At 45.9% G+C, this 20000-nt stretch overlaps 1 protein-coding gene across 3 annotated transcripts in view; it reads left to right on the top strand.

Moving 5' to 3' along the window:
- CHD1 (chromodomain helicase DNA binding protein 1) overlaps positions 1-20000 on the top strand; it is a 1172453-nt gene that overhangs the window by 565251 nt on the left and 587202 nt on the right. For all 3 annotated transcript variants that reach the window (XM_069225994.1, XM_069225985.1, XM_069225977.1), the window contains exons 21-22: positions 950-1046; positions 1136-1231. In XM_069225994.1, coding sequence (XP_069082095.1) covers positions 950-1046; positions 1136-1231 — 193 coding nt within the window. The remainder of the gene's footprint in view (positions 1-949; positions 1047-1135; positions 1232-20000) is intronic.

The raw sequence follows: 20000 nt of genomic DNA, 5'->3' as shown, positions 1-20000 counted from the left end.
GGATTACATTTTCATATGAGCAAATATACATGGTTACATGGTCAAATCCCAGCAGGTCACCTCAGCATTTCTTTTTTCCAAGATTGATAACATGAGTACCATTGTGTCTGATAACAAAAATCATCAGTTATTTTACAATACCAAGAGATCCTAGAGTGAAGGTGTGATTTCCATACACACATGTTGTGTAATATTTACTCATGTGAAAATATGCTGTACGACTGCAAATTTCCCCCTTCTACAACACATTTTTACCCACTCTGAAACATTTTCTGCTCCTGCCAAGAGTCAACTTCCAAATTTTTCTAAATGCTTATGCCTGTCAGGAGTAAATTCTCATGTGGAAAAAAGAACAAAGAGGAGTTGGTGAGTACCCATCACTGTGCATGTTAGTGGGTGTGCACTGAATCCTAGGGAATTCTTAAGGCATAGATCCTGTTTTGTGGGTGCTGGTTAGACATTTGCAGCGAGCATGAAAAATTATCCTACCCACAATTGGTGCAGGTAAAAAAGCCCTGTATCCATGAATTATACCCTGACCCATGAATTATAATCTGCAAGTAGCCCACTCTCAATATGGTTTGGGACATACTATGGGTGTGTCACACATAAAGTCTGTCTAAAAAATGACAGTGAAGGTTGCATAGATATCTTAACTAATTCTGTGCAGTTTGAGAACAATATTTTATTTTATTTTTTTCCTAGGAGGTACACATATTGATTTCCTCTGAATAGTTTATTTTAAGTGCTAATGAATGTGGGTACTACACAAAGATCACTAAACTTTGTATTGTGAGGTGAAGGAGGTAGTGAATGTGGAAGGTGTCTGTTTTGTGCAATGTAAAAATAAAGTGCTAGCCCGCATAACTTAGTTAAAGTTTACATTTAAACTTAACTCCTAATTTAACTTATTCACAGGTGTCAATGAAAACCTATATTTGTCTTCTAGCTCTGCTCCCTTCAACAAAGAAGAATTAGCAGCTATTTTAAAGTTTGGTGCAGAGGAACTATTTAAAGAGCCAGAAGGTGAAGAAGTGGAACCACAAGTATGTATATATAGAATGTTGTCAATTTTAATGTTATGTTTTACTCCACTGTAAAGGCAATAGAAATCATTCAAAGCATTATTTTTTAGGAAATGGATATAGATGAAATATTGAAGAGAGCAGAAACACGTGAAAATGAAGGCGGTCCATCAACCGTAGGAGACGAATTGCTTTCTCAGTTTAAGGTATTCTGTTCACATTCTAATGCTCTTTATTTCAGTGTACTTGTCCATTATTTTTTAATTGAATGTCAATATTTTTCTGAGCTTTCATTATAAAGAAAATCATTAGTTCAACTTTACATTTCAGGCAAAATATGCATTTGTTTGTATATCATTGACACATAAATCCAAACAATATTATACATCACAGTTTTAAAAAAAAATAGTCGTTAGGTTTCCTTTATGCAGCAGAGTTTTTGTAAACAGTTGTGTAAGCTTTAACACCAACTTCTTGCTTCTCCAGTTCTCCGAGTGCATCGCAATACATTATTCTTCTACCTAATTTCCTTTGGGAGACAAGGGTCTGTAACTTTCCACTGCTACTTCAGCTCTGACTTTTGTTGCAGGGTAAATAAAAACTTAAAAATTGAAAGAAAGACAAACTATTCTTTGGCAATGAAAAGACAGCCCTTTACTGTCACAACATGGAGAAGATCCCTCCTCACACAAGCAGGCAGACGGTTTTCAGTTGCTGTGGCCCAGGCAGCCTCTTAAATACAGAATCACAAAATGCTTTATTACAAGACACTAAATAGTGATGAACTGGCCGGTCATACATTGAAACAGAAAACCATTTGTACACCTGTGATCCCCGTAGCCCCTTAGCTCCAGACCAATCTTTTACACATTCTTCACTCTTGAATACATATGTTTCTGCTGCAAATACCATTGTAATACCATGTGTGCCGTATCTTTGTAACACTAAGACCTGCGTGTAGCCTGAGCTGATTAGATTTCCTACACTCATTGTCTAGTCAGGTTTACAATCTATGTAGAAATATATGTGCCAGTGTGCCTGTATGTCTAAAGTCGGAAATATCTACATTTGCTAAACACAGTTAGCTTTTATCTGTGACCCTTTCAAGTTTCTCATTTCATTGTCCCTGAGTGAACTCTTCACCTTATTTCGGTCAGCATTGGATTTGGGCCTGCAGTGTTCTTTTATTTCATACATCTGCATAGTGCTTTTGCCAGTGTCTGTTATTGCATTATATTTTTGCATATATTCTACATTTCTTGTAACACTTTTTACCTTTATTTCTCCTGATGTCAAAGCCTCAGAATGTAAAAATCAGATTTACCTTGATTTCTTGCGTCCAATGTTTTTTCGTTTTTGAGGATGCAGTGTGTCATTGCCCCTGTTGCACATATCATCCTGTTACCAACAGGGTGTTTGTCATCTCGAACTCATTTTGGCATTTAGTCTTTACATCTGTCCTTTGTGAGTATATGTGTGGATAGTTGCTTTGAAAGTGAAAATCTTGTTGGAGAGCTGAACAGCTTTCAGTGCAGGGGGTAACAAGGTCCTGTTTATGAAGATTACATCCCTTTCTGGAGACCTGGTTCTATAGTTAATACTGCAAGTCAGTGTATACTTTGAGGCATGCTGTCACTAGTGCTATTGTCAGCTTCTCCCACGGTTGAGATTTGAAGATGTTTCTGAGCAGTGAAACCTAAAAATCAATTACCTCGACCACAGGGTTGATTGGAGTCTTTCCAAGGCTTTTAAGGCAGTCAAACAGGCTTCTGTGTTGCAGTGCCTTTTGCAGCACCGTGTTTTCTGTTTGAAGTGCAGTAGTATAGATGAAGCTCATCAAAGCAGCTTTTGATGTAGTTAATTCATTTTGTTTTATTTGATAACGACATCTAGCTTCAGATTCCTTAACTTTGAATTTCTCCCTAGGCATCAGACCAAAATCTGGAATGTTTTGGTGAGCAGTACCTGTAGAGAAGTGCCTCTTTTTGACATGGTTACCCCCCCACTTTCTGCCTGGTATCGGATGTCATTTTGACTGAAAGTGCACTGGGTTCTTGCTAACCAGGTGCCAGATCTCTTCCCCAAAACTGCACAGTTGTTTCCCCAATTGGCAAAACCTTTAGCATCCTCTGTAAGTTCCTAGTTGATGGTAGCCCTCGGACCTCGGGCCTGAGGTACTTAAGAGGAGGTCCCTAAGTACGAATTGTGCCACCTTAGGGGACCCCTCACCAAGCACATGACAGGCTGCCATTGCTGGATACGTGTTTTAGTGCAGACAGAAGTGAAAATGCGACATAGCACACAGCCTGTGTAACATGACTCCTAACACTGCATGCAGTTTAAATGTTACCCATCTAGCAGGACTTGCAGCCCTAAGGCATGGTGCATTATATAACCTGTGAGGGAATATCTTCACAAGCTGATCCCCTGCTAGGTCTTTGCCGACTCTGAGACATAGTAAGTGACCAGGGACGCCATTTTAAATACATGTGCTGGATACTGATCAATATGAGTTTCCCAGCTACATGAAGGCTTCACTGAAGATAGGGATGTTTGGTATCAAACATCTCATATTGGTGAACTCACACTAATGCCAGTGATGAATTCACCAATACATGCACCCAGAGGGCACCTTAGACGTGCCCCTTCAAAATCTACCAGCTACTAGTGTGTTAACTGACTGGTCCTGGCCAGTTCAGCATCCCTAGCCATGTTTCTGACATACCAAACCCCCCCAACCCATCTCCTTCCCTCAACGTGAGAGCAAGCACACTCCAGGGCAGAGGCAAAAGCCTGCACTGGGCTAGGGTGTTAGCACCTCACCCAGGCAGGATGGACATTCCAGGACAGGAAGCTTCAAAGGTCGAGCAGCCTTTGTAATGCGAGCCAGGTCTCTCCAAATGGCAAAGATGATCAACCTCCCCAACCCCATCCTGTCCACTTTTTGTAGCAGGACAGGTGGGAAAATTAGTCAGATTCGAAGGTGTGCCCACTTCATGCCAGTCCCACCCATAAGATAGACGAACTGAAGTGGGCACCACCTTTTAAATTCCTGCATCTTGGTTTGAAAGGAATTGGGTCCCAACCCCGCCGGCCAGCCTGCACTACTCGATGGACTCGTTCAGGTGCTAGACCTCCAGAAACCTCGGAGTACTGCCTGAAGGAAAGTAGCCTCTTTTTGACATAGTTACTCTCACTTTTTGCCTGGTGTCAGTGTGTTCTGACTGTAGTACACTGGGATACCTAGTCATGTTTGGTATCAAACATGTTGGAATCATGCAACTATGCAGATTCCAATGCTAGTTGCACGATCCTCTGTACTCTGGGGGTTCCTTAGAGGATCCCCCAGTACTGCCTGTACAGCTTTACGGGGTCTGGCTGACAGTCCATACTGCTGCTGACCCCAGACACTGATATGCCTTCCTGCTGGTGAGCCAGACTCAAGCAGCAGAAAGCAAAACAAAGATTTCCTGCAAGGGAGAGGTGTGACCTCCCTCTGTATAAGTGTCTATGGGCAGGGGTGAGGTGGTCTCTGAGCGCCACTTGAATGCTTTGAAGAGCACATTTGGTGCCCTCCTTGCATAATCCGGTTTGCACCAGTTCAGGAACCCCTGGTTCCCGCTTTGGCACAAAACTGCACAAAGGACAGGAGTTACCACCCCCTGTCCAGCTTGTCCCCTAGGAAGGTGCACAGAGCTCTGCCAGGTAGCGGTTGATTCTGCCATCTTGAAACAAGATGGGCAGAGGCACCTGGGAGCATCTGACTGGTTAAGCCAGGTAGCTGACATCCCTGGTCTCATGACATTTTGGTCCCAAACCTCCCCGCCCCCACCTCCACATGCAATGGTGGGTCCTCAGATTCGACAAGCAAGACTCCAGAAGACACTCTGCAAGACATCTTCTGCTCCTGGCCTCTGGAACCGCTGCTGGACTGCTTTGAAACTGAAACAAGTCTGCTTCTGGTGGGAAAACTCCCACTGCAACATTGTTTCTTTGGATCCTGTAAGAACTCTGCAATATCCAAAGCTGTGCATCCTCCAGGGTCCCAAGGACTCTGTATGCACCTGGAAGCACAAAGGAATCTCCCTTGGAGTGAAGGAGTCTCTACCCTGCATCTGCAGGCAGCTCAAGACAACGTGGACCGGCTGGTGGGGTCTGCTTTCCCATGGATATTGAAATGCTCTGCATCACAGCTGATGGGCCTATGGCATACTCTGGGTCCGGCTTTTCTTCCGATCAAGCTGGGAGACTCTGGGTCCCTGCTCCTGCCACTAGCCTGGAATCCTTGTGCATCGCGACTGTTGCTCTTGCCAAGGTTTGTTGACTCTTCCCGGAGAGTTTCAGTTGCCAAGAAGCCCTGGTGTCCAGCACTCTGCAACTCAAAATCAACCCCTGTCCTGCGATGTGGGACTTTTGTTTTGTTGTGCTGCTGAGGCCTCCTTGTGACGCCCTGTGTTCATCGCCTGTGGGTCACTCGTGGGGGCTCTACGACTTCTCCTGGCCTTCCTGCATGCTGAAGGCCAGCCCTGACTCCCTCTCAAGGGTAAAGCCCCCTGGAACTTGCTGGTCCCCAAAACATTTGCAAATACATCTTAAGCTCCTGCTTGCATTTGGTAGTGTTTATTGGTGGCCTTGCTGGTCACTGACCCTCCTGCAGTCTGACGACTGTCGAGGGACATCTTGTATGCGACTCCTAGGATCTTCTGCAGCTTCTGGAGCTGGACTTCTTCCTACACCGACTTGCAGGAACTTCACCTCTAGGAGGGTGGACATTGCCACCTCCAAGGGTGTTGGACTCTGTCCCCTTCCTTTCCAGGTCCTCCTCATCTGGAATCCGTCCCTGAGTTCCATTGGCCTGGTCTACAGGGTACAACAACAGCAGCAGCAGCTGGACAAGCCAAGGCTTCCACTAACCAGCAAGAGTCCCTTCTTCCCTTTGCATCTGGGTCCCTTGGTGTAGGAACACCTGTCTTCTGGGTATCCTTGGGTGAGGGCATTCTCCAACCTTCCTCCTGTTTGTTGGTTTCCTCAGGATCCACTGGAAAGGTTCCTGAAACAAACGCCAACCACTACTTCCGTGCGTTAGTCTATGGGACAACTAGGTAGGTAATCCCTCTGCACCTGGTCACTAGGACACTAACCGTACTTACCTCTGGCCGTACCCCTAGCTAACTACCACACTTACCTGGTTGGGTTCACTGTTTCACATTCCACTTACGTAGTACATGGTTTGCACCCCTCCCCCATAGGTCCCTGTATATTTTATGCTACTTCTGATGGTTATTTTGTGTTTACATTGTGTGTAGACATCCCCAAAGGGAGATATACCAATGCTAGTCTAGTAGTTAGTGCTGTAATAAAGAATCCTTTATTTTTGGAAACTTGTGTGTTTCTTTCTTGTGAGTGAGTTATTGTTTGACTACTGTGGTATTGCAAATGCTTTACATTCCTCTTGGATAAACTTCAGCTGCTCACCTCAGCTATCCCTAGAGAGCTTTTGCTATCTGGACACCTATTCACTATCACTAAGGGTTGTCCGCACTCAGTATAGGGTGGCACACCATAAACTGAGCCAGTCTCCTACATTGGTGGTGCAGCAGTGGGATAAGACACTTAAATTGCTTTCCCACTTGGTCAGCAGTGACTTTACATAAGAAAGATTGCTTACACACTACATTACTAACTTCAGGAACTTCTAAACTTCTGCCTGCCTGGGTAGTTTGGGGTCTAGCATATCCGATCTCCGAGCCTTTTAAAAGTTTAGAACCTTAGAGTAGGTAGGTGCATCACCTACATGACTCTAACACTATGAATTTAGTGGGAAACAATGACCAGACTCAGGAGTCTAGGTATGGAGGTCTTTAGGTACAAAGAACTTAGGTCCCTGTGTTAAGTTAGAAAATTAAAGGCAGGTAGTAACCCTACCACAGCTATTCTCCTAGACCTACCTATTCAGGATGACCTTCAAAATCCAGAATAGGGAAATAGAATTAGAAGAGGTGGGTGAACCTCCAGTGTTGGAAAAGAAGGTACAGGCACTTCCTATGACCTCACTGGGCAGAACCATGAGGATTCTGGAGAGAACCTTGGACCTTCAGGGAGCTGTGCTGGTAGCACAAAAGGGGGTCATATTAGTAGGCCCACTTTTTCTCTCCCTGCGTTGGTAAAAAGGGTATACAGAAGGAGTGTATTCTCCTCATCCTCATCTTCCCTTGCGTCAACATCGGCTGTTGGCACCATCTTCTCTAGCTCAGATGAACGATCCCTAGATAGGGGGTTTAGCTTGCGGAAACTTAAGAAGGCCAAACTTGAAAAGGCAGCAAATGGCTCTGGAGAGAGAGTTTAATATTCACCAGGCACACATCAAACCAGTCACTAACACTAAGTAAGATTACAAATGAAAGAACATTGTTGCAACAGTTAATAACGTATTTATTATATTTATTTAGCAAATCAAATATATGCCCAACTGGCATCCGCTTAAGTCCTGTCAGTACAAATAGAGTCCAGTAAAAATTCATTAGTTGCTAATCCAGGCCATGTAAAATTAATTCCACAATGGATCTGCACCAAATAACACTAGGATATTCCTCAATCCAGCCTAAAATATTTGTCAGTCCAGCCAACACGTGTTTCATCAGGGAACTCTCTCCTTAGACTTCATCAGGGCTGTAATAATATATAACACAACAATCATTAAGTTCAGAATAGAAACTAATTGTGCTATTGGTATCAATAAACATGCAGTGTTGCATTGGTATTAGTTGAATAATGTCAAGCTGGTGGTAAATAGAGCCTGCATAAGTGCTATTTCATACTTGCATGTTATTTGAAAATAGTAACAAAGTATTTATATTGAAGTGGTTATGTGCCCAACATCTGAAAGCATTACATGTGAATAGTGCTCAAATCAATCTAGTGAACCCAATCTTAACAAAGCAGTGCAAAGTATTTTATCCCCACACACATCCATGTGAATAGTGCCCAATAAATTCAATGAGACTGACCTGAATACATCAAATGGTTACTTTTTTCAAGTAAGCTTCTCTGATTAACATGAATTATTGATTTAAATTAGTCTGTAGTCCAACTGTCTAAAGTATAAGAAATGTTAAATGTAATTATCCTAAATATTATCATTGTCTCATTTATCTTAGTTATTAATACTTATGCTAATCGGTTTTACCACTATTGCGTTAAATGAGATTGCTGGCTGAAAGCAATAACTAAAAGACGATCTTTTAAAATGCTCAAAATAATTATCCCCCAGTCCGGTTCAGGACCGTTGTTAATAATAATAAGTTTATATCATGGCACTGTCACTGTCACTCATACAAGCCACTGCCGTGTTCACACTATATAGTGCAAATCACTGTGAGTACGCTTGTTCCCTAGGTGCGTTATGCACCCCACGTTATGTCTTGAAGTTAAACTCGCTTTGCGTGACCACTATTTCATACCCGTTCTTTTTATTGCTCTCAATAACCATGTACCCCTTCAAGTCAGAGCCAAAAGGATTAATCTCGTATTCGTATCGAGACTCCCCCGCCTACCTGTTATGACTGCTCCTGTTCTTCTCTATTTAGATGTGATCAGATGTGAGTACACTCATCAGCTGGGCGCGTACCGCACCTGAAGTTAAATAGCCGATTTACAGCGTAATGCGCGGGTTTCGTGTCCCATTTGTCCTACTTTAGTTTCTTTCTCCGTTTCTACCATATGAAAGTAGAGATAGGACTACAATCCCATGCCTATTCTCTATATGTTAAGGCATTTAACGTCCTATAAAGTCGATATGATCATTAGATAACTCAAGTGTCTTACCCATAGTAGAGAGGCCTTAGAGATGGAAAGGGAAAGAAAGAGTTTGGGGTTAGAACCCCATGGTGGCAGCATAAGAGAGTCCAGGGTCAGGGAAGACACCTTTGATTCTAGGAATCTCAGCAGAATAGTCCCTCCTTACAAGTCTGGGCATGACATCCATAAGTGGATCACTGCTTTAGAGAGGGCTTGTAAAGTTCAGAAGTCTCCCCGAAGCAGTGGGCAGCTATTCTGTGGCTCTACTTTGCAGACAAAGGCAGAGACAAACGGTTGACTGTTACGGAGGAAAATGCAGATAACTACCAGGTCATGAAAGAGGCTCTGATTGATGGGCTTGGACTCACAACTGAGGAGTATAGGATCAAGTTCAGGGAAACTCAGAAGGAGTCCTCTCAAGACTGGGTAGACTTAGTGAACTGTTCAGTTAAGTCTCTGGAAGACTGGTTACATGGTATGAATGTGCAGGACTATGAAGGGCTGTACAATTTTACCATGAGATTCACATCCCTAATAATTGTGTGTCTGAAAAGCTGCATCAGTACTTGATGGACTCAGCCCTGCCCTCTCCTCAAGAATTGGGAAAGAAGGCAGACAAATGGGTTTGGCCAGGGTGAGTAAGAAGACTCACACTAGAGGTGACCAAAAGAAGAAGAGTTCTTCTAAACCCCCAAAGAAAGATGGGGAAAAGTCAACTTCATCCGGCCCACAAAATTCTTCCTGAGGTGGGTCCAAATCCTCTTCCTCCTCTTCCAAATGGAAACCTTAGGTATTCCTGTATAGGGAAAAGGCTATAGGGCAGGCAATAGCAACTGCCCTAAAAGAAGCATCAAGAGTACTACCACCAATCCTCCTATTGCCCCTAGCAGTAGCAGTGGTGGTAGTACTTCAATCAAGGGTGTACCTGGGTTCAACTTGGGAGTGCAGTGGACTCTGGCATAGTCAATGAAACCACTGAGGCTGTCTTAGTATCAGAGGGTGGCATTGACCTTGCCACTCTGGATGCCTGGCCTCCTAATATGAGGAAATAGAGCCGGTACCCCTTCATAAATGGTATTGAGGCAGATGTTTACAGGGACACAAATGTCACTATGGTGACTGAAAAACTGGTGTCTCCTGAGCAAATCTTACTTGTCAATATTACCAAGTCACCGGTGCTGATAACACCACTAAGTGACACTATTGGCAGTTGTTATCTATAGCTGGGGTGGGGGTTTTATTGGCCCTAAAAGACTTGTAGTGTCGTCTTCTCTTCCTGTAGACTGTCTAAAGGGCAATGATTTGGAGACCTCACCCTGGGTTGAAGTTGGGTTTCAGACCCATGCAGAAATGCTGGGTATCCCAGCCAATGTCTTTGTGACAACTAGAGCACTGGTCAGGAAACAGGGAGAATCAGGAGCACTAAAGCCTGAAAGTATGGACCTGTCAGCTCCCAAGAAAAGAGGTAGGAAAGGTAATGAATTACCTCCTGCCCAAGACTCAGGTGAGGATCAGTTTTCTCAGGGAGATGATCTTACTCCTTGTGAGGAACCTGCACCAGAGTAGCTGGGAGCTGACACAGCAGAGCTCTTAGATGCAGAGGGGCCCCCCTCCAGGGAAGAATTGAGTTTGGAGCAAAAATCCTGACCCTCTCTTGAAAGCCTCAGGCAGCAAGCTGCTGTAGAAGAGGCAGGGTATGTCAGTGGATCCCGAAGGGTCTATTGCGAAAATGAGCTTCTATGCTCTGAGGCTTGAGACCCCAATCCTGGTGCCACCAGAAGGTTGGTCATACCTCAGAGGTTTAGGGAATTTCTGTTGACCTTAGCTGATGACATTCTCCTTGCAGGACATTTTGGGCAAAACACGACTTGGGACAGACTTGTCCCACACTTTCAGTGGCCCCATATGTCTGAAGACACCAAGGAGTTTTATCGCTCCTGTCTCACATGCCAAGCCAGTGGTAAGTCAGATGACACTACAAAGGCCCCCTTAGTTCCACTTGTGTTAAAAGCATTTCTTCCCTCTCTCAAAGGGAAAGAAGTGCAATTGCTCACAGACAACACTACCGCCATGTGGTACTGCCACAAACAGGGCGGAGTATGGGCCTGGACCCTTTATCAGGAAGCACTACGCCTCAACATGGCTGGAACATCAGGACATTACCCTGGTGGGTCAACATCTGGCGAACTCTCTGAACGCCAAAGCAGATGAATTCAGCCATCAAATGGCGTCTTCATCTAGAGGTGGCGCATGGTCTCTTTCAGCAGTGGGGAGAGCCTTGGTTACATCTGTTCGCCTCTGCAGAGAACGCGCAATGTCAGCTGTTTTGTGCGTTGGAGTTTCCAAGGCGCTATTCGCTCTGAGGCGCCTTTCGTCTCATGTGGAACTCCTGCTTCCTTTCCGCCTATACCACTTCTACCCAGAGTTCTGAAGAAGATCAGGTACGACCGGGCACGGAGAGTATGGTATCTCGAGCTATGGAGCCTGGCCACGGATCCTCCACTCAGACTGCCTCTTCAGGAGGATCTTCTGTCGCAACAGCAGGGGACGATTCAACTCCCGAACCTTTCCAATCTCCGCCTTCATGCGTGGAGATTGAGCGGCTGTAGTTGACAGCTTTTGACCTTCTACCTGAAGTCTATGACATTATCTTGGCAGCCAGGCATCCCTCTACCAAAGCAGTATACGCCTGTCGGCATAAATTTGTAGCATGGTGTACCAACAAATCTGTTGCCCTGCTCAGTCCTTCCCCCCACCAACCACGCTCCCCTTTCTGAGGTTCTTTTGTTCATTTTTTAATTGCCCAGCAGGGCTCTGCTTTGGGCACCCTTAAATTTTATGTTCGATGGCATCTGTCGCTGTAGATACGCATGTTTTGCATAGCTCACCATCTGGTGTTGGGCCGGAGTGTTACAAGTTGTTTTTCTTCGAAGAAGTCTTTCGAGTCACGGGACCGAGTGACTCCTCCTTTTGTCTCCATTGCGCATGGGCATCGACTCCATCTTCGATTGTTTTTTTTCCGCCATCGGGTTCGGACGTGTTCCTGTCGCTCCGAGTTTCGGAACGGAAAGATAGCTAATTTCGGAAGATTTTCGTCGGTATTGTTGCGTTCGGGATCGGCGTAGTTAGATTCAACACCGCGTCTAAGATCGAAGAGCTCCGGTGCCCTTCGGGGTAATTTTTTCGATCCCCTGTCGGGGCCTGGTCGGCCCGACCGCGTGCAGAAGAACGCCGATGGAACGGACCCCGTTCCGTTTCTGTCCCAAATGCCACAATAAATACCCCTATACAGACCAACACTTGGTCTGCAACCTGTGCCTGTCACCTGAGCACAGTGAAGACACCTGCGAGGCCTGTCGTGCGTTCCGGTCCCGAAAAACACTCCGAGACCGTCGAGCCAGAAGACTTCAGATGGCGTCCGCGCCGACAGCCCACCGGGAGTTCGAGGAACAAGAAGAGGAGGGAACCTTTTCGATCCAAGAATCGGACTCCGAAGGATTCGACGATACACAAACCGTGAGTAAGACGTCGAAAACCACTCAGAAGAAGATTTACAAGGCCCAGGGGACGCCACTGCCACCAGGCCATGGCTCGACCCATAAATTCGGTGACCGACCGTCGGCACTGAAAAAGGCCCAAACAGTGCCGAGATCGTCCGACTCCGGTCGAGACACCGGCACGCAGCCTTCTCGGGACCGAGAAAGTGCTGGAGACAAGCATCGACACCGAGATACCGGTGTAGACACGGCTCGACGCCGAGACAGCGGCACCGAAGAAGATCGACACCGAGAGGTTTCGGCCCCGAAAAAGAAAAAAGTCACCTCGGAGCCGAAAAAAGATGCAGATAGGGTTTCGGTGCCAAAACAAACTGCAACCGACCCAGTTTCAGGCTCTTATACAGAAGAGCACTCGCTAACCTCCCAAATGCAAAAGCATAGGTTTGAGGAAGAGCTACACTCAACTGATGTAGACCATACACAAAAGCGTATTTTCATACAGCAGGGGACAGGAAAAATAAGCACCCTTCCCCCTATTAGAAGAAAGAGAAGATTGGAGTTCCAAACTGAACAAACACCACAAACAAAAGTGGTGAAAAAAGTTACCCCACCACCCTCTCCTCCACCTGTGATTAACGTCTCACCAGCACAAACTCCATCACACTCCCCAGCTCACACCACCATGAGCCAGGGTGACCAAGATCAAGACGCATGGGACTTATACGACGCCCCAGTGTCAGATAACAGTCCGGAGGCATACCCTACGAAGCCATCTCCACCAGAGGACAGCACTGCGTATTCTCAAGTGGTGGCTAGAGCAGCACAATTTCACAATGTAAGCCTCCACTCAGAACAGGTCGAGGATGACTTTTTATTCAACACACTCTCCTCCACCCACAGCTCCTACCAAAGCCTGCCTATGCTCCCTGGTATGCTCCGGCACGCAAAAGAAATCTTTAAGGAGCCGGTCAAAAGTAGGGCAATCACACCAAGAGTGGAAAAAAAGTATAAGGCGCCTCCTACAGACCCGGCTTTCATCACTACACAGCTGCCACCAGACTCTGTCGTTGTAGGAGCAGCTAGGAAAAGGGCCAACTCCCACACATCTGGAGATGCACCACCCCCAGATAAAGAAAGCCGCAAGTTCGATGCAGCTGGTAAGAGAGTCGCAGCACAAGCTGCAAACCAGTGGCGCATCGCTAACTCCCAGGCACTACTTGCGCGCTATGACAGAGCCCATTGGGATGAGATGCAACATCTCATTGACCATCTGCCCAAGGACCTACAAAATAGGGCAAAACAAGTGGTTGAGGAGGGACAGACCATTTCCAACAACCAAATCCGCTCCTCCATGGACGCTGCAGATACAGCTGCACGGACAATTAATACATCTGTAACTATCAGAAGGCATGCATGGCTCCGAACGTCTGGATTTAAACCAGAGATTCAGCAAGCAGTTCTCAATATGCCTTTTAACGAAAAAGAACTGTTCGGTCCAGAAGTGGACACAGCGATTGAGAAACTCAAAAAAGACACGGACACTGCTAAAGCCATGGGCGCACTCTACTCCCCGCAGAGCAGAGGGAATTACAGCACATTCCGTAAAACACCCTTTAGAGGGGGGTTTCGGGGTCAGAGCACACAAGCCAGCACCTCACAGGCAACACCGTCCAGTTACCAGGGACAGTACAGAGGAGGTTTTCGGGGACAATATAGAGGAGGGCAATTCCCTAGGAATAGAGGAAAATTTCAAAGCCCCAAAACCCCTACTACTAAGCAGTGACTCACATGTCACTCACCCCCTCCACACAACACCAGTGGGGGGAAGAATAAGTCATTATTACAAAGCATGGGAGGAAATCACTACAGACACTTGGGTTCTAGCAATTATCCAACATGGTTATTGCATAGAATTTCTACAATTCCCTCCAAACATACCACCAAAAGCACAAAATTTGACAAAACATCATTCCAATCTCCTGGAGATAGAAGTGCAGGCACTATTGCAAAAGAATGCAATCGAATTAGTGCCAAACACACAAATAAACACAGGAGTTTACTCACTGTACTTTCTGATACCAAAGAAGGACAAAACGCTGAGACCAATCCTAGACCTCAGAATAGTGAACACATTCATCAAATCAGACCACTTTCACATGGTCACACTACAAGAAGTATTACCATTGCTAAAACTACACGACTACATGACAACTTTAGACCTCAAGGACGCGTATTTCCATATACCAATACACCCATCGCACAGGAAATACCTAAGGTTTGTATTCAAAGGAATACATTACCAATTCAAGGTACTGCCTTTCGGATTAACAACCGCACCAAGAGTCTTTACCAAATGTCTAGCGGTAGTCGCTGCACACATCAGAAGGCAGCAAATACATGTGTTCCCATATCTAGACGACTGGCTAATCAAGGCCCATTCGTTAATAGAGTGCTCAAATCACACAAATCAGATCATACAAACCCTCTTCAAACTAGGGTTCTCCGTCAACTTCACGAAATCCAACATTCTGCCGTGCAAGGTACAACAATACCTAGGAGCCATAATAGACACAACAAAAGGAGTAGCCACTCCAAGTCCCCAAAGAATTCAAAATTTCAACACCATCATACAACGCATGTATCCAACACAAAAGATACAAGCAAAGATGATATTACAACTCCTAGGCATGATGTCTTCATGCATAGCCATTGTCCCAAACGCAAGACTGCACATGAGGCCCTTACAACAGTGCCTAGCATCACAGTGGTCTCAAGCACAGGGTCATCTTCTAGATCTGGTGTTAATAGACCGCCAAACTTACCTCTCGCTTCTGTGGTGGAACAACATAAATTTAAACAAAGGGCGGCCTTTCCAAGACCCAGTGCCACAATACGTAATAACAACAGATGCTTCCATGACAGGGTGGGGAGCACACCTCGATCAACACAGCATACAAGGACAATGGAACGTACATCAAACAAAACTGCATATAAATCACCTAGAACTTCTAGCAGTTTTTCAAGCACTAAAAGCTTTCCAACCAATAATAATTCACAAATACATTCTCGTCAAGACAGACAACATGACAACAATGTATTATCTAAACAAGCAAGGGGGGGACGCACTCCACGCAGTTAAGCCTGCTAGCACAAAAAATTTGGCGTTGGGCAATTCACAACCAAATTCGCCTAATAGCACAATTTATACCAGGGATCCAAAATCAACTCGCAGACAATCTCTCTCGAGATCACCAACAGGTCCACGAATGGGAAATTCACCCCCAAATTCTGAACACCTATTTCAAACTCTGGGGAACACCTCAAATAGACTTGTTTGCGACGAAGGAGAACGCAAAATGCCAAAACTTCGCATCCAGATACCCACACAAACAGTCCCAAGGCAATGCCCTATGGATGAACTGGTCAGGGATATTTTCTTACGCTTTTCCTCCTCTCCCTCTCCTTCCTTACCTGGTAAACAAACTCAGTCAAAACAAACTCAAACTCATATTAATAGCACCAACTTGGGCAAGGCAACCCTGGTACACAACGCTGCTAGACCTATCAGTAGTACCCTACATCAAATTGCCCAACATGCCAGATCTGTTGACACAACACAACCAAAAGATCAGACACCCAGATCCAGCATCGCTGAATCTAGCAATATGGCTGCTGAAATCCTAGAATTCGGGCACTTACAACTTACCCAAGAATGTATGGAAGTCATAAAGCAAGCCAGAAGGCCATCCACCAGGCACTGCTATGCAAGTAAATGGAAGAGGTTTGTTTGCTACTGCCATATTAATCAAATACAACCATTACACACAACTCCAGAACATGTAGTGGGTTACTTGCTTCACTTACAAAAATCTAACCTGGCTTTCTCTTCCATTAAAATACACCTTGCAGCAATATCTGCATACCTGCAGACTACCTATTCAACTTCCCTATATAAGATACCAGTCATTAAAGCATTCATGGAGGGCCTTAGGAGAATTATACCACCAAGAACACCACCTGTTCCTTCATGGAACCTAAATGTTGTCCTAACTAGACTTATGGGTCCACCTTTTGAACCCATGCACTCCTGTGAAATACAGTTCCTAACCTGGAAGGTTGCATTTCTCATCGCCATTACTTCCCTAAGAAGAGTAAGCGAGATTCAGGCGTTTACAATACAAGAACCTTTTATACAACTACACAAGAATAAGGTCGTCCTAAGGACTAATCATAAATTTTTGCCAAAGGTTATTTCACCGTTCCATCTAAATCAAACAGTGGAACTTCCAGTGTTCTTTCCACAGCCAGATACCGTAGCTGAAAGGGCACTACATACATTAGATGTCAAAAGAGCATTAATGTATTACATTGACAGAACAAAGAACATCAGAAAGACTAAACAACTATTTATTGCATTTCAAAAACCTCATGCAGGAAACCCAATATCAAAACAAGGTATAGCCAGATGGATAGTTAAATGCATCCAAATCTGCTACCTTAAAGCTAAACGACAGCTGCCCATTACACCAAGGGCACACTCAACCAGAAAGAAAGGTGCTACCATGGCCTTTCTAGGAAACATCCCAATGCAAGAAATATGTAAGGCAGCCACATGGTCTACGCCTCACACATTCACCAAGCACTACTGTGTAGACGTGTTATCCGCACAACAAGCCACAGTAGGTCAAGCCGTATTAAGAACATTATTTCAAACTACTTCCACTCCTGCAGGCTGAGCCACCGCTTTTGGGGAGATAACTGCTTACTAGTCTATGCAAAACATGCGTATCTACAGCGACAGATGCCATCGAACTGAAAATGTCACTTACCCAGTGTACATCTGTTCGTGGCATCAGTCGCTGTAGATTCGCATGTGCCCACCCGCCTCCCCGGGAGCCTGTAGCAGTTTGGAAGTTACCTTCAACTATTTGTATATGTATCATCTCAACCTTAAATAGGTACATACTTAGTCACTCCATTGCATGGGCACTATTACTACAATTCAACTCCTACCTCACCCTCTGCGGGGAAAAACAATCGAAGATGGAGTCGACGCCCATGCGCAATGGAGACAAAAGGAGGAGTCACTCGGTCCCGTGACTCGAAAGACTTCTTCGAAGAAAAACAACTTGTAACACTCCGGCCCAACACCAGATGGCGAGCTATGCAAAACATGCGAATCTACAGCGACTGATGCCACGAACAGATGTACACTGGGTAAGTGACATTTTCCTTATTGGCTATTTCGGCCTTTCTTAGGTTACCTGATCAGCCTTCACTCTTTAAGTCTCCTATTGTCAGTCTATTCCTTAAGGGTCTCACCCTTTTGTTTCCTCCCACTGCATTTATCATGCCTCAGTGGGACCTCACTTGTGCTTACCTTCTTAATGTGCACTCCCTTTGAGCCGATGCACAATTGTCCATTACGGCTCCTTACTTTCAAGACTGTTTTTCTTGTTACCATCACTTGCTCACAGAGCGAGTGAGCTTCAGGCTGTTTCTTCAAAGCCCCCATACTTGTCTGTGCACCCTGACAAAGTGGTGTTACACACTAAGGCTTCCTTCCTTCCCAAGGTTGTTACTCCTTTTCATGTAGGCTAGTCTATCACCTTGCCTACTTTTTACGCACCTCCCCATCCTTCTCATGAGGAGGAGAGACTCCATCGCCAAGACCCAAAAAGAGCATCGGCGTTCTCTCCAAATCGTACTAAAGATTTCCAGGTGGACGATCAACTCTTTGTTGGATATGTGGGTACGAACAAAGGGAAGGCGGTGCAAAAACGTACCGTGGCCGAAATACCATCGATGGGTGGTACTTTGCATTAAGATGTGCTACACTTTGGCTAAGAAGCAACCTCCTGAGGGCTTCCGCGCTCATTCCACCAGAGCGACTGTTGCTTCTACTGCAGTAGCACGCAGAGTTTCTGGCCTGGATATCTGCCAGGCAGCTATGTGGGCATCCTTGCACACGTTTACTAAACATTACTGCCTGGACACTCCGGTCTGTCTGGACGGTTATGTTCTGCAGACCTTTCTAATATGATCTTTGTTTGCAGCCCACCTCCGAGGATAGCATTGCTTGGGTATCTTTTCTAAGGTAAGGAATCTGCAACTAGAAGTCTCTATCAGATATACAAGGTTCGATGGCATCTGTCGCTGTAGATACGCATGTTCTGCAATAGCTCGCCATCTGGTGTTGGGCCGGAGTGTTACAAGTTGTTTTTCTTCGAAGAAGTCTTTCGAGTCACGGGACCGAGTGACTCCTCCTTTTGTCTCCATTGCGCATGGGCGTCGACTCCATCTTCGATTGTTTTTTTTCCGCCATCGGGTTCGGACGTGTTCCTGTCGCTCCGAGTTTCGGAACAGAAAAAATAGTTAATTTCGGAAGATTTTCGTCGGTATTGTTGCGTTCGGGATCGGCGTACTTACATTCAACACCGCATCGAAGATCGAAGAGCTCCGGTGCCCTTCGGGGTAGTTTTTCGATCCTCCGTCGGGGCCTGGTCGGCCCGACCGCGTGCTGAGGAACGCCGATGGAACGGACCCCTTTCCGTTTCTGCCCCAAATGCCACAATAAATACCCCTACACAGACCAACACTTGGTCTGCAACCTGTGCCTGTCACCTGAGCACAGCGAAGACACCTGCGAGGCCTGTCGTGCGTTCCGGTCCCGAAAAACACTCCGAGACCGTCGAGCCAGAAGACTTCAAATGGCGTCCGCACCGACAGCCCGACGGGAGTTCGAGGAACAGGAAGAGGAAGGTACCTTCTCGATCCAAGACTCAGACTCCGAAGGATTCGACGATACACAAACCGTGAGTAAGACGTCGAAAACCACACAAAGAAACATTTACAAGGCCCAGGGGACGCCACTGCCACCAGGCCATGGCTCAACCCATAAAATCGGTGACCGACCGTCGGCACCGAAAAAGGCCCAAACGGTGCCGAGATCGTCCGACTCCGGTCGAGACACCGGCACGCAGCCTTCTCGGGACCGAGAAAGTGCTGGAGACAAGCCTCGACACCGAGATGCCGGTGTGGACACGGCTCGACGCCGAGACAGCGGCACCGAAACAGATCGACGCCGAGAGGTTTCGGCCCCGAAAAGGAAAAAAGTCACCTCGGAGCGGAAAAAACACGCAGACAAAGTTTCGATGCCGAAACAAACTGCAAGCGACCCAGCTTCAGGCTCTTATACAGAAGAGCACTCGCTAACCTCCCAAATGCAGAAGCATAGGTTTGAGGAAGAGCTACAAGCAACTGATGCGGACCATACGCAAAAGCGTATCTTCATTCAGCAGGGGACAGGGAAAATAAGCACCCTTCCCCCCATTAGGAGAAAGAGAAGGTTGGAGTTCCAGACGGAACAAGCACCACAACCAAAAGTGGTGAAAAGAGTTACACCACCACCCTCTCCTCCGCCCGTGATTAACGTTTCACCAGCACAAACGCCATCACACTCCCCAGCTCATACCACCATGAGCCAGGGTGACCAAGACCAGGACGCATGGGACCTATACGACGCCCCAGTGTCAGATAACAGCCCAGAGGCATACCCTACAAAACCATCTCCACCAGAAGACAGCACCGCGTACTCTCAGGTGGTGGCTAGAGCAGCACAATTTCACAACGTAAGCCTCCACTCAGAACAGGTCGAGGATGATTTCTTGTTCAACACACT

This window comes from Pleurodeles waltl, chromosome 1_1 (assembly GCF_031143425.1).
Source record: "Pleurodeles waltl isolate 20211129_DDA chromosome 1_1, aPleWal1.hap1.20221129, whole genome shotgun sequence".
In the NCBI taxonomy this organism is placed as follows: domain Eukaryota; kingdom Metazoa; phylum Chordata; class Amphibia; order Caudata; family Salamandridae; genus Pleurodeles; species Pleurodeles waltl.
Note: the sequence above shows the minus strand (reverse complement) of the source record. Positions and strands in the feature narration are given on the sequence as shown.